At 41.4% G+C, this 14268-nt stretch overlaps 2 protein-coding genes across 6 annotated transcripts; one reads left to right on the top strand and one right to left on the bottom strand.

Annotated features, from left to right (window-relative positions):
* Positions 1-63: 63 nt before the first annotated feature.
* LOC112430083 (protein brambleberry) lies at positions 64-6425 on the top strand. 5 transcript variants are annotated; one of them, XM_076875501.1, is made up of 13 exons: positions 64-259; positions 2036-2280; positions 2475-2603; positions 2701-2886; positions 2982-3204; positions 3581-3697; positions 3783-3962; positions 4145-4351; positions 4438-4579; positions 5246-5307; positions 5415-5542; positions 5646-5767; positions 6166-6425. In XM_076875501.1, the coding sequence occupies exons 2-13, from the start codon at positions 2038-2040 to the stop codon at positions 6293-6295; spliced, it is 1869 nt and encodes a 622-aa protein (XP_076731616.1). In that variant the 5' UTR covers positions 64-259; positions 2036-2037; the 3' UTR covers positions 6296-6425. The 5 variants fall into 5 exon arrangements, with proteins under 5 accessions (XP_076731616.1, XP_076731617.1, XP_076731618.1 ...); XM_076875502.1 differs by having other exon boundaries at positions 4438-4549; XM_076875503.1 differs by having other exon boundaries at positions 4438-4537.
* Positions 6426-8118: 1693 nt separating this feature from the next.
* LOC101475533 (GDP-L-fucose synthase) lies at positions 8119-13244 on the bottom strand. Its single transcript, XM_014412981.4, has 10 exons — positions 12903-13244; positions 12324-12466; positions 12132-12246; positions 11896-12024; positions 11743-11816; positions 11220-11353; positions 10967-11098; positions 10792-10871; positions 10479-10578; positions 8119-10380 (listed from the first exon to the last, which is right to left on the bottom strand). The coding sequence occupies exons 2-10, from the start codon at positions 12458-12460 to the stop codon at positions 10325-10327; spliced, it is 957 nt and encodes a 318-aa protein (XP_014268467.3). The 5' UTR covers positions 12461-12466; positions 12903-13244; the 3' UTR covers positions 8119-10324.
* Between the last annotated feature and the right edge of the window lie 1024 nt (positions 13245-14268).

Here is a 14268-nt window from a genome sequence, read left to right on the forward strand (position 1 = left end):
GTGGGCGGCGCCGCTCAGCATCCTCTGCGAAACATTCCGCGCATACCGGTTTTTTTCCCGCCGTGTCCAGGACGTTTCAACCGTGAAATAAATGAAACGCACCTTTTTAAAGAACGTCTGCCATTCCATTGGTTGTGGCCTCGTCGTGACGAGAAGCTTTAAACGGGTTGAAGAAAGTTAGTGTCTGTCATTTGAATCAGCTGTGTGAGGGGGACGGGGGCGAGTGTTTTACCTTGTCAAGGACCTCCTTGAACAACAGGTATTTGTTTACAAATTATTCTATTTTATGCATTTAATAGGGCGTTTTTATTTTAACTGTTCATACATTTCGCAAAATATGATAGCTAATTTTTTGTTATTTTTTAATGACTGCAGTATTTTAAAATCGGGGAAAACAACTTAACATTTTTACAGTAAGCTAATTAGCTTCGTTTCCGTCCCGTTTAAGTCATGCAAAAGTGATTATTTGTTAATTAAATGATGTTACTGCAAGTATTCAGCAGAGCGCTGCAGCAGTGGGCATGCCTGGGCAAGCCTCGGTAGGATCTTCATTCAATCAGAGAAATAAATGGTAGTTGTTATTTCCACATTGTCTAATGCATCCAATGCAGCAGAAACTCTTTATAGTCATATACAGAATGCTAAATGCTAAACATCGTCACAATATTCGTTTAAATATGCACAGATCATCAACAATGTTGAAACCTCCTGGCTAATGTTTTGTAGCTGACGGTCTCACCACCAGAACAGCTCTGACCAGTCCGGACATTTCCATAAATGCCTGAGTGGAATGAGCTCTGGGCAGTTTGGTGCTCGGGTCATTACCTTGGGCTCTTTGCTAAAGCTGTCCCTGAGCAGGTTTTGCCCTGTGGTTTAGGCACGTTATCAAGGGGTGTTACGATACGACCACCTAACATCCACAGGATTTAAGTTGGTTAAACATTTTTAGTTCTTCTCTCCACTGGTCAATAGTTTCGATGCGTTGGCTGATTTGCTCTGTTGCTTTTTGTACACGGCTCAACAACAAAAAAGAAAATTAAAGCAACACATCAGATCTGAGGGTTAAAAAAAATCATGCTGCATATCTACACTGATATGAAAATGATCACCTTACAGAGGGCTGAATTCAAAGACATATTGAAAATCAAAGTAAAAAAATGATGCAGCAGGCTAGTCCACTTTGCGGAAATTTTAATTGCAGCTAGTCATAATGGTACTTAGTAATTTGTATGGACCCCTGCCTGCCCCCTGCCCAATGTGCTTGTAAGCATGCCTGACAAGGTCCGGGCATGGTGATGGTATCCTGAGGGAATCTCCGGACAGTCTAAGATGCAACCTGCTGGTGTTCAATTAGTTGAAACATAATGTTCTACAGGTGTTCTACTGGATTAAGGTAAGGAAAGCATGGGGGGCCAGTCAGTAATATCAACTCTGTCCTCCTCCAGGAACTACCTTCATACTCTCGCTACATGAGGCCAGGCAATGTTGTGCAGCAGAGAACATCAGTGGTGGGCCTGCTAATTCTGGTATTCTCTGGCAAATGCCAGTCAGGCTCCATGGTGTGGGCAGTGAGCACAGTGCCCACTAGAGGACGTTGGGTCCTCGGGTCACCCTCATGAAGTCTGTGATTGTTAGTGAGAGACCTTCACACCAGGGTCCTGCTGGAGGTCCTTTTATAAGAGTGTGGCAGTGTTTATCCTGTTACTCCTTGCACAAAGAAACAGACACTGATGGGATAAGGACCCTCTACAGCACTGCTCACCTCTGAGTAACTGCCTCCCAAAAGTGATTTAAAAAAAAAACAAAAAAAAAAAAAAAACCATAAACACACTTTAACTCAGAAGAGTTGAAGCTGCAAAGGGTGGGCCGACATCATATTAAACTCTTTAGATTAAGAGTAGGATGAGAAGTTCTTATGTATGTGAAGGCAGACGAGCAGTTACTTTTGGCAGTATAGTGTGGTTGCAGGGATTATGAGAAATGTATTTCCCATGTTTGATGATTTGCATGCGCACCTTGTCATGTTCTGATCCAGACATGGGTCACCTCATCCACTACCTGCACCTCCTGCTGGCCTGTCAGTGTCTCGCGGTCAACGGGCTGTTTGAATGGCTGAGGCTGACAGAGGCACCTCGAGCAGCAGCGCCTCTTCAACCAGCTGCAGTGGCTCCAGCACATCTTGCCAAAGACGCTCAGTTTGAGATGGCAACTGCAGATGAGAAGTTTTTAGCTGAGGCAAAGCAGATGGAGCTCAGCCCATTGGACAGCTGTCATTACAGGGTATGTGGGCCTTGAAAATGTGTATTTAATCCAACGGACAAATAAAATGTTTTTGAACAATATTAGGTTTGAGTTTGGAGAAGGCTGGGCAACAGTGTTATTAAGTGTCTTTCATATAAAATTCTCATGGCACAGTTTTCAATACATTGTTTAAACAGAGGAATCATGTTTCTCTGGTTTGTCTCCTCCTGTAGGTGATCGCTCGGCTAAAGTCGAGCTGTGACAGCCTCTCAGAAGAAAAGCTCGCAAAGCTCGGAGTGGAACTGTTTAACTGCCAGGCAGAGATTGAGGGGCGCCAGACGTACCTATGCACAGAGGAGATGGTAAAAATACGATCTTGTAGTACTTGTCAGAAATGGCTTTAAAAATATAATGAAAAAATATATAATGTTGTGTGCTAATCTCAATTTTATGTGTTAGACCATCAAAGAGTGCACAGCAGACATGGATTCAGATACATGGAATGCTTACCACATAGTGAGCAACCGAGCGCGCTCCGTTTGTTATGCAACTCGACAGCAGCTTTTCCGGCGCAGAGCAGAGCACACAGTCAATGCACTCATCTCCACAGCCACCAGCCAGCTAGATGCAATGAAGGACCTGAAGGTAAGGCTGGGTTTAAAAATAAAATAAAATAAAATAAAATAATTTTTATTTTGCAAATCAGTGGTTTCTTGGATTCATGGATCATTTTCAAACAGGAGGGCCAGGTAGAGTTGAAAGAACTGACTACAGCATCACTGGACAAGCTGCTTGAAGGCCACAGTGTTCTGCAGGCTCAACAGGGGAAGCTCCACGAGGGCCAGGAGCAGATGACGAGTTCACTGAGGGACAACCTGGAGCGTCTGGGTCAGGAAAAAGCTCTCATCGCCTCTGGACAGGAGTTGGTAGCTCAGCTCATTCAGGGAATTACACAAAGAATGGGTGAGAATTTTACATTTTTCTGTATTTTTATTCTATTCTGTTAAAATTGACTTTGGGCGCGACTGCAAATAATCCGACATAAAGGCTCTTTTCATGTGCTAACAGTCAAATTGCAGCAGTTTGTAAATGGGTTTACTACTGACCATGGATAAAAGAAACTGTTTGTCAAAGTACTCGAAAATGACCTGATACAGTTCGATGTGCTGAATGACTTCTGGAAGTTTTAACTTTCCCCTTTTAAATAAGATAAAATATTGAACTGCAATTCTCTTTAAGAAAACTCTGTAAACACACCTGATGCCACATCATGTAGCATGGATTTTATTCTTTCTGTCCACCTTATTTTTTTTTATTTTTTTTTTATTTTTTATTTTAGAGAATGTGAGCGAGCATCTTCAAATCCAGGGCTCTGAGGTGCAGGACAGCCACAAGGCGATTGTCAAGGACCTGGCAGATGTAAGACACCAAGCTCAGGACATCTATCAGAAAATTGGTAAATGGCTGAAATCATTTGTAGTTTATAAAACTATCCCCCCCAAGCAATGTGCTTACATATCTTTTTGTATGTGGCTGAGTAGACCACAGTATGATAGAGTTTCTGCAGTATCAGGATCAGACCTCCCAGTACTACACTGACCTGATGAACAAGTTGGAGCGCATGAACAGCACCCTGGGAGGCATGCTGCACTACCTCGATAAGATGCAGAGCCGCATAGAGGACAGGCTTCACATGATCCAGGGCTACCTCGGATGGGCAGGTGAGACACGGCAGCCATAGGGCACACTCCCTTTTTATAGGGTCTTTTCCTGCTACAGAGAAGTTGGATAATTGACTGTCAGCAGGACATATTTAGAAATTAATTCTTTGCATTCTCTTTGACTAAAAAAAGGCTTCTGTATGACTTAAGAATTCTTTTTCTTGTGCTTTTTGCTTGAACAGGTTTAAGTCTGACAGCTATATGGACGTGCATCACACACACAGGCTACTTTGTACTGTGTGCAGTCCTGCTGACATTCCTGCACTGTCCTGGTTTCTCTCGAGCCATGCTGCTGCTAACTGTGCCTCTGAATGCAGTTGCTGAAGTCAACCAGCAGCCAGCGCTGGATCTCACCAGCCTCAGCCTGCTGCTGCTCACTCTGTCTCTGGGTATAAACATAAAGTCACTTATGAGGAAAATACATTAGCTGCAGTTTTCTGAAGCATTTGTCACAGTGTGAATTTTGTTTCTGCAGGTCACTGGTTTGTGAATCAGCTGTGGGCATGCTTCAAGATCACGAAAAAGCTGACCAGTCCACTGCTACTCAGCTCGTGCACCATTGTGGAACCGCAGAAGCAGCCTTGCAACTCTTATCCACCATCATCTACACCACAGAAGTGAGTATGTTGCACACTAGAACTGCAACTTGCGTATTGGTCTTTGAAAATGTTCAATTTAACGGACTTCACTGAATGTTAAGGCCATCACCATCTTGGTGTTTTGAAACTGGACATGGAAGAGGGGTGACGTCTGCTTGCTGATGGACACTGGTTGCAGCTATCAATTATAATATAGAGCAGGGGTCCCCAATCCCAGTCCACGAGGGCTGGTGTCCCTGCAGGTTTTAGATCTCACCCTGGGTCAACACACCTGAATCACATGATTAGTTCATTACCAAGAACTTCAAGACATGTTGAGAAGGTAATTTATCCATTTAAATCAGCTGTGATGGATCAAGGACACATCTAAAACCTGCAGGGACACCAGCCCTCATGGACTGGGATTGGGGACCCCTGATATAGAGACAGTAATTTATTAAATGAGCACAATGTTGTAGATGTTAAACTTAGCTAATGATTTAATCCGACTCAATCAGAAACTCTTGAGTTCACTGGTCAGTGCTCAAACTGGTAACTGATGATTTGTTCGAGTAAAAAATGAATTTTGAACTCTACACGGTCAGTAAGAGCTTCAGGCAGTAGAACATGTATTATTGTCTACACCAAATTAACAATGATTCCTTTTGCATCTATTGGACCTATTTTCTATCCTTTTGTGCTCAGAGATGAAAAAGATGACATCATTGAGGAAGACGACCTATTGAATCCGGACAGCTTTTTATCAGGTGGGAAACACATGCTGAACCTTTTTTACAGTGAATCCTGTTCAAGAGCAGTGCTCTTTCTATAAATTCAGCTTCTCAGTTTTGCTGTCAAACATGTTTGTGTTCAGGTGAACTTGGCATATCAGCTGTGTCTCCACCTCAGAGGAAGCTTACGCCAGAGTCGAGGCTTATGGCAGTAATTGGTAAACCAAATCACTCCACTCCCAGGTTTATACCAAAGCCACTTTCTTCAGCGGTAAGCAAACTGAGTTAATGCTTTCAGAAATGCAAAAACTGTATTCTCAGTGCATCACTAGTGGCAAGCAAGACAAATATTGTTTAATTGAAATCTGTTTTAGGCTCTTTGTTACGATATACCCCTGAGTAACCTGGAAGGTGTTTTTGATTCAGTCACTGACTCGTCTGATTTAGGGAATGATTCACGAAGTGCAAGACCCACTCCATCGTTAGTCAGCAACAGGTCAGTAGCTCCAGTTACATGCACATATTTTATTTATTTATTTTTTCTGTTTGAAGAGCTAAATTGTTTATATGGACTGTGATTTAATGTACTTTGGTGTGTGTGTGTGTGTGTGTGTGTGTGTGTGTAACCCTGACATTTGAAATGAGCATGTCATGTTAGGGATTCTAGCTGCCAGTTCATTGCTATGTTACTGATACCAGTTTTCACTGAAATCATACAGAAATAGAAGTAAGAGTCTCCAAGAGCTTTTGGCCTATAGGAGTTGTTTCAATGTATACTGACCTCATTATTTGAAACTGTGGAATTAATAATTACCCTCCAATATAACCTCATTATAATGAGTAAAGGGGAAATATGAATTGTTAAAGGGCATCTTTCTGTTTTTCTGCCTTCAGCTCAGTGTCAGGCCGTCAGCTGTGCAATGGCCTCACAAAAAGAGGAAAAGTCTGTAAGAAGAGAGCCGTGCCAGGACAGGAGTACTGCAGAGTCCACGAAGGGGGGCACTCCTCGTATGTCCAGTTTTAACAGCCTCAGCCGTCTTTGTTGTCTGTAAAAACTGTATACAGTAATGAAATATTGTTTTTACTAAGTTCTGTCTGCACTGCAGACAGCAGTAAGATTGCTGAATGAAAATTACATCTGTAGATATTTTAAATGTTTTTAGACGTTTATTTAGCTTTCGTGTTTAATAAAAATGAAAACTTATCAAAATTAGCTTTGTCAGAGTATGTGCATGTACACACAAGGAACTGGGCTCAGTTTTTTCTTAATTCCATGCTCTTTATTGCTTTCAATGTACCTAAGAGAACATGGAAACAGACAGTAGCAATGTGCCACAGATGAACATGTATAGCCTATTCATAGTGGTGGGTAACTGGTTCTATATATAGATGGAGGGAGAGAGTTATGTGAATTTGTATAGTATTTTTTTTTCTCATTTCTTTTCTAAATGTACTTGTATATTGTTCACATGTTGAAATAAATTACCTATCAATCAATTTGAGTATGTGTAATATAGGTATAACCAAAGAGTATTTACTGCATGGTTTGTTTCAGTAAAAGCTGTGGTGGACGTTTTAGTAGAGACAACATGTAAGCAATGGCCTGTGACAAGCTGTTCTGTAGCACCTACCAAAGGGAGGAACTGGAAGAGGTTGTATCCTGGGTGTGAGTGTTTCCTAATTCTGAGTTTGTACAAATCGTTTCTTGCAGACCTGACTTGTCCACTGTAGTCTGTTCTCGTCCTCTTTGGTTTGATTAATACACTGATGGTCATGCAGTAAACAGACTGGATTACTGCAGAGTAGAAATGGACCAATAGCTCCTGAGCTGGTGCAGGAGGTCCATCCTCTTCTGGGCCTCTTTGATAATTTTGTATTAGGTGGCAACAGACTGGATCCCTGAAACCTGAAGGAGCATGTTCAGCTGTTTAACCCCTCATTGGTATGCAGACTCATCACCAACCTTCACAAGTCTCATGATCACCATGCCATCTGCAAACCTCACGTTTTTAAATAGGCTGGTGTTTTGAGGTGCAGTCGTTTGTGTATGAGGATCTGCATTCCTCAAGGGCCGATGTCCTGCAGGTTTTAGATAGCACCCTGGTTCAACAAACCCGAATCAAATATTAGTTCATTACCTCTGGAGAACTTCAAGACATGTTGAGGAGGTAATTTAGCCATTTAAATCAGCTGTGTTGGATCAAGGACATCTAAAACCTGCAGGACACTGGCCCTTGAGGCCTGAAGGTTCCCCAACCCTGATCTATACACTTCTGTATACATCAGGGTTCTGTGTCTGTTATAAAGTGAAGCATGAGTAGTGCTGTCCAGCAGAACTGAATCCTTGTTTTGTTTTTATGGCATCTGAACATATAGAGAAATAAAAATCTCAATCTGTGACATGTCTTTCATTTCAAGGGTAGGACACTTGAGACACATTGCAAATATAATTTATTTTGCTCTGATTAGTTTAAAAAAAACAAAAACAAAACACTAGCCCACATAATGCTCAATTATATAAGCTGGATCAATCAAATCCCAAACCCTTCAATAACAAACTAAGTCAAAACAATTCTGATTTCTGAATGTTATGTTGTGCCAGCACCTGGATTACAAGAGTGAAGCAGCCCATTTCCTATGGGCTCAAAATGTGGTCATAAATATTTTGTACTTGTAAATCAGGATTTGTATGTGTTTAAAAAAAATAAAGATTTGTGTGCGTAAAAAGAATTTGTATGTGTAAAAAAAGATTTGTGCGTGCATAAAAAAAATTTGTGTGTGGACTTAGCCAAAAAAACCCCCCTGCAAGTTACAAGTATGAATTTTGACCCTATTTTTCTTCCTTTCATCTGATTGGTCAATGTCATGTCAATCACAAATGTAACAATCCAATCAGAGAACAGATGGGTTTGGCTGTCAGAAGGGCGCTTTTTTTGAACTGCAGGTCTTTGAAGGGAATAAATGCCCTTTTACATGCCAACCCAGCGTTTTCCTTCATCACCACGAAGGAAAACAGTCTGTGGTCGTCCAAGTTTGGTGATTTTTGTGTCACAGGTCTACGTGTTTAATACAGGGACTTCAACAGCCTTTTCAACAGCACTGCGGACCGCGGGGTGGGGGTGGGTAGTGTTTTGGAAATGACACTTCATCACAAAGCTTTCTTCGGTTTGAATTAGCATACATGTTTTTGAGCATTTGAAGAACTAGCAAAAAAAAAAAAAAAAAAAAAACTCTTGTAGAGGACATAAAGTCAGAGATAGAAAAGACAAGGAGCAGGTGCATCTAGTACAGGTAGAGCAGCTGCAAAAACCCACAGAGCTCAGCAGCCAGCGTAACAAATTCTGGATCCTTTGCTTTTAGTTAGCAGTTAGCATTAGCAGCACATCCTTCGTCCGATGTGAAAGGACTTTTATGCTGCGCACTGTGACTCACAGCAATGGTCCCGGGTCAGCCCTGACTTTGTGTTAAACTAATCCTAAAGTAATAATGGTGTTTGTAACCACTGACATACCACAACTTTATCTTTTCAACAGCTGCTGAAAGTTAGGTGACCTAGCTGCTATCGGATATTTATATAGAGATCCTCAAGCTTCAAACTGTATTACCCTTCAAGGACCTGCAGTTCAAAAAAGCGCCCCTCCGACAGCCAAACCCATCTGTTCTCTGATTGGATTGTTACATTTGTGATTGACATGACATTGACCAATCAGATGAAAGGAAGAAAAATTGGGTCAAAATTCGTACTTGTAACTTGCAGGGTTTTTTTGGCTAAGTCCACACACAATTTTTTTTTTTTTTTTTTTTTTTTTTTTTTTTAAACACACAAATTCTTTTTACTCATACGAAACTGATTTACAAGTACAAAATATTTATGACCACATTTTGAGCCCATAATTTCCCAGCTGAAATGATTAACGCTACAACAGTGAATAAAACTCTAAAACTTCTTCTTACGGGTCGTAGAATAGACGATGACATCATTTTTCTTTTACTGAAGGACAGTAGACCCCACGATCTGTACGTTCCTAAAACGTTCCACGCTCAGCTGGATGATCTAGTTTAGATTAAAACAGTTGGATTAAATCTGAGATGACTGAACTCTTCCTGCTGGTAACACTGATACTGGAAACCACAATCAGCAACTCTGCAATTTAAGTTAAAACTGGGAGGGAAGGAAAAAAAAAACAAAAAAGACATCCAAGATTACATGTAGCTCAGTCAGTACCCTTTAAAATTCAACTAGAGAAAAATGTAGTGAGGGACAGTAGAAAAATGGCAGAAAAGCTTTCTTTTACAGCATAATTAATGTCAGTCCTTTTAAAAGCAAATACAAAGAGCGCCTAAATGGGAAAACCAGCTGAAAGCACCTGAATTTAGAGGGCGTAGAACAGGGCTGCCCAATCCCAGTCCTTGAGAGCTACTATCCTGCAGCTTTTAGATGCATCCCTACTCCAACACAGCTGAATCAAATGGTTTGATCTCTTCAGCATGCCATCATGTTTGGCAAAGGCCTGATAACAAGCCATTCATTTGATTCAGGTGTGTGGGAACAAGGATGCATCTAAAAGCTGCAGGACGGTAGCTCTCGAGGACCAATTGCAGGAGTCACCCCCTGCTGGCCATTAAAAAGAATACAGGTTTAAGGCACTTCTGCATTAGCTCACAATTTAGACCCTGCAGCTACACCCACCTTTTATACACAGACAAGGATTCTAACCAGTTCCTGACACAAGAATAATGCCACCATGGCTCGGTGGCATCATTTCAGTCCAATACTTTTCAAACTGGTATTCTGACAAATCATCCAAGATTGAATCCAGCTAAATAGAGTCCATGTACCGAAAAGGGGTCCCAGGTCCTGCACCCAACATTCAGCACAAAACAGTATGGTGCTGCAGAAAGAGGGCAACAACAGTAAGACTCAACACCAACTGCCTTGTGTTTGTGCTGTGAAGCACTTTGTTTTCCACGAGCTCTCTCTCCACCACCAGACTCTTTACCAACACAACAGCAGATGAAACAAGAATTAGCACCGATTTTTTTGGCAGTCTTCTCACTTCCTGGCTGTGTCATAGTTGGCAACAAACCAATCACAGGTTTCCTTTAAAGCTGCAAGTGAAAAGAACCAGGCAAATCAGTAACTGATGGAGTCTTTTGAAATTTCTACACTGTTAGCATCTAAATGTCAAGCTTTACATCAGCCGCACCTTGGTTGAAGGGGGTGAAAGTGAAGTCTGGCAGATACCGGCACAGCTTTGCATTGCTGGCCGTCTTTTTGAACTGTCCATCTGCTTTACTGGTGTCAAACTGAATGTCACGGGTAAAGGAAACAATGAGACAACAAGAAGCAATGTTGGGGTTTTCTCTATAGTAGTCTACAGTCTTTACTTTACAACATAAAGCGCTTTGAGGCGACTGCTGTTGTGATTTAGCGCTATATAAATAAAACTGAACTGAATTTAACGTTAATCTTCCAAATCCACTGTCAAAAACAAATAACTTGCATTACTGAAAGGATACCACGACTTCTCCTTTAAAGCCCAATGCATCAACAACAGCTTCTGCTGCTTCTTTGATGGACACTTCATCTTCCTCACCAACTGGAAGCAACAGATGTAGCATTATAAGAACACTTATCCTTAAACTGCCATCATCATTGAATAGTCAAAGAGTCATAGAGTCTATGAGGACTCACCAGAGAGAATGATTGGCTCAACTTCTGGATACTCCCTCAGGACCCAGAGGAAAAGACGAGCCAGGTCCAAAGAGTAGATGAACTGTCTTCTAGGTGTGCCAGAGCCCCAGACCACCAAGGGTTTCCCCCCCTCTGAACAGTACAACATGTAGATGAAGTCACATGTCCATTTACACCACCAAAAACTTGTAAATGCTTAAAGAGAAATGCTGGAATGACAATGGGGTTAGGGACTTAAAAATCCACAACTTACTTTGAGCAATGTATGCTTTATGTATAAGACCTGGTAGCACATGACCATCTTCGATGCTAAAGTTGTCATGAGGACCAAACACATTAGTGGGAATCACAGCTGTATAGCAACGCCCATGCTGCTGTAAATACGCTCTGTGAAGCACACACAGGAAAAAAATGTCATGAGGCTGAAAGTTTTAAATGCATTTCCTGAAAAATAGGCAGAGGCATTATGCGAGGGTGACACATAACAGTATTGGAGAATTCTCAAACACTAATATGTCCTGTGAAACTATACACATGCTAAACAGAAGTATAACTAAAAACTGTTGGGATTATGTTGGTCAGCCGCAAGATCGTGATTGTTTTACCCCTTTGAAACACCCTGCATTTGTTGATCTTTTAAGACAACAGCTTCCTTGCTGGACTTCTTGAAAATAATTAGAACTGTTCTAAACCAGTCTGCCAGGGAGGGATTTGAGAGCTGAGAGAAAGCACAATGCGGTAGAGGATAGAAATGACACATAGAAGACATAACGTACCTGTTGTGGACATCAATCATCCTCTTTGCATAGGCGTAGCCAAAGTTGGACTCATGAGGTGGACCGTTGTGGATCTGTAGTAAAGAGAAGCGCATGTGAGCTGCTCTTTTCCAAATGTGCTGATGCACAGAAAGAGCAGGGAGGTATATTCACCATGGTCTCGTCAATAGGATAGGTCGTCTTATCAGGAAAGATGCAGGTGGACAAGCAGGAAACAACCTTGACCACGCCCGCTTCATGCGCTGCCTGCAGCACATTGTCATTGATGTAAATGTTGTTCCTCTGGAAAGTAAATAAAACAGGATGAGCATCAAAAACATGAATCTAGATAGTCTACGATCATAGCATTTCTATTAAATGAGTTAATTAGATGAACAGGTTCCTCATACCCAGAAGTCCAGGTTATATTTCATGTTCTTGAAAAGCCCTCCAACCATAGCAGCCAGGTGGATGACGTGCGTAGGCCGGTGTTTCTCAAACACTGCCCGGGTCTGGTCCATATTCCTGAGGAGAGGCCACCAGCAGGTTAATAGTATCAAAACATGTGACAGCATTTTATCTTGAAGCGGAGCAACTCTCACATGAGGTTGGCATCTTTGGAGGACAGGAATATCCATTCCTCCCCCTCCTTGGCTCCTCCTTCTTTCACCACATGCTGTATGGCCCTGCCCACCAACCCGGATGCACCTGTCACCAACACCCTCATGGGATCGCTCATGTTTATCTAGGTAGTGGAACATGAACAATTCAGCACAGGACTAATCACAGGGAAACTCTGATTTAGATACAAGCTATAAACATCGTCAAACTTTCTAAAGCTAACAGGTTTATCTGTGTTTTCATGCAGTAACGTTTGCTATTTGTTAGATGCTTCCTGATTTTTATCTGAGGTGATCTGACCCGTACAAAACGAGCAGATTTTGTACATATATAGTTGCATATGTGCCACGTACACCGCACACGACCATTCAGACAAGCTAACCTTATTAGCTGTTAGGTGGCGGTAATCGCCGTCATCGTTCCTTGGAACTCGACAAAGTAAAAAACTGATTACCTCGCAAGTTTACTTTTCTTCCTAAACGCGAGATATCAGTGCTAGAAATCCTCGTTAACTCAGAGTTAAACAAATAAGCTAGCATTAAAAAAAAAACCTCTTTTACCTGTTTGAAAGCTGAGAACAGAACAGAGAAGCCGGTTTCTTCTCTTCGTCGCCTCTTCCTTCTTCTTCTAAATTTAATTGGCGGTTGTCAAAGAACTGAATGGTGCATTACCGCCACCAACTGGTGTGGAATGTGACTGGAACGTCGCTCAAAAGAAAAAAAAAACCCTCAATTCCCCCTAAGCCATTTATTCTCTTTTAAAAACTGAAGTAAGGTCTGATAGCGTTTACTTCTAGAGTCCTTTTGCAGTATACCAATAACATCTAGTTTCATTTTTACGTTACTCAGGTTTTAGGTCAGTTGTCTTCTCTCCATCTGAGCTGCTGCATCTTCTTCTTCTATCTTTTTATGACGGTTGGCAAACCACTTCAGGTACATTACCGCCACCTTCTGGACGGAGATTCTTTTCCGTAGGCTGTCCATTCACCATCCTTCCCTCCAGCGACCCTAGAGGCTTCTTGCTGGTTCACTTTTATCTCTTCCAGGTGTATGCATTCTGTCTCTTCAGCTACTTTTCTCTTCTTTACACAACTACCGCTTTCCCACACTGTCAATCTCAATACTGACGTTACTGTAGACCAGTCATCTTCTTGCCTGCCTTTTTCGAGCAAATCAGCCTCCGTGTTGCACTCTTGTGAAACCCACCTCCTTACCATCTTCACCTTGGACATCTCAGTGGGAGCTTTATTCAAAGCCGAAGTCGTCATCTTCAAAACCACCAGCATCTAGACCAAGGGCGTAGATTTGGTTTTGGCATTGGTGGGGACGGATGATTCAACCACCGAACTCTGCCCTGTTTCTTTTTTTTTCCCTTTTTGTTTTTGCTTCTTAATAAAAAGAGGAGAAATATACTTGCCTGCATATGCTATTCTACATGCTTTTAAACCATTTAAAATCACAATTCATAGTTTTATATGTGAATTCTATAATGTTAAATTAATATTAAACAAATGACTGACTAAGTATTTTAGGCTTTAGTTTACTTCAGTCATATTCCATATAAATCAGGTATCATACAAAAATAAAAATAGCTTCAAATACAGTCATGACAATAAAAGAATATGACTTTAAGGACTTAACATCATTACTTCAGTTATAGTACACCAACATCTGTTATATTTTGGCACTAAGGGAACACTGAATGACTACCCATAAAACTACTCATCTAAGATTACCACAAAGTAAAAGATCTCTCAGCAAAATTATGCAACAGTTTAGGCGCACTATTGCCCCGATCAAATCAGTGAGCTGAGATTTTCTATTCTAAACATGAACTACTGTTACAGCAACAGACATGGGCTACTGGTGTCCCACACAACAACTGTTTGTAGGGTGAGTGCATTTTTGTGCAAACTGCACTACAAGG

Source organism: Maylandia zebra, linkage group LG17 (assembly GCF_041146795.1).
Source record: "Maylandia zebra isolate NMK-2024a linkage group LG17, Mzebra_GT3a, whole genome shotgun sequence".
NCBI classification, from domain to species: Eukaryota; Metazoa; Chordata; class Actinopteri; order Cichliformes; family Cichlidae; genus Maylandia; species Maylandia zebra.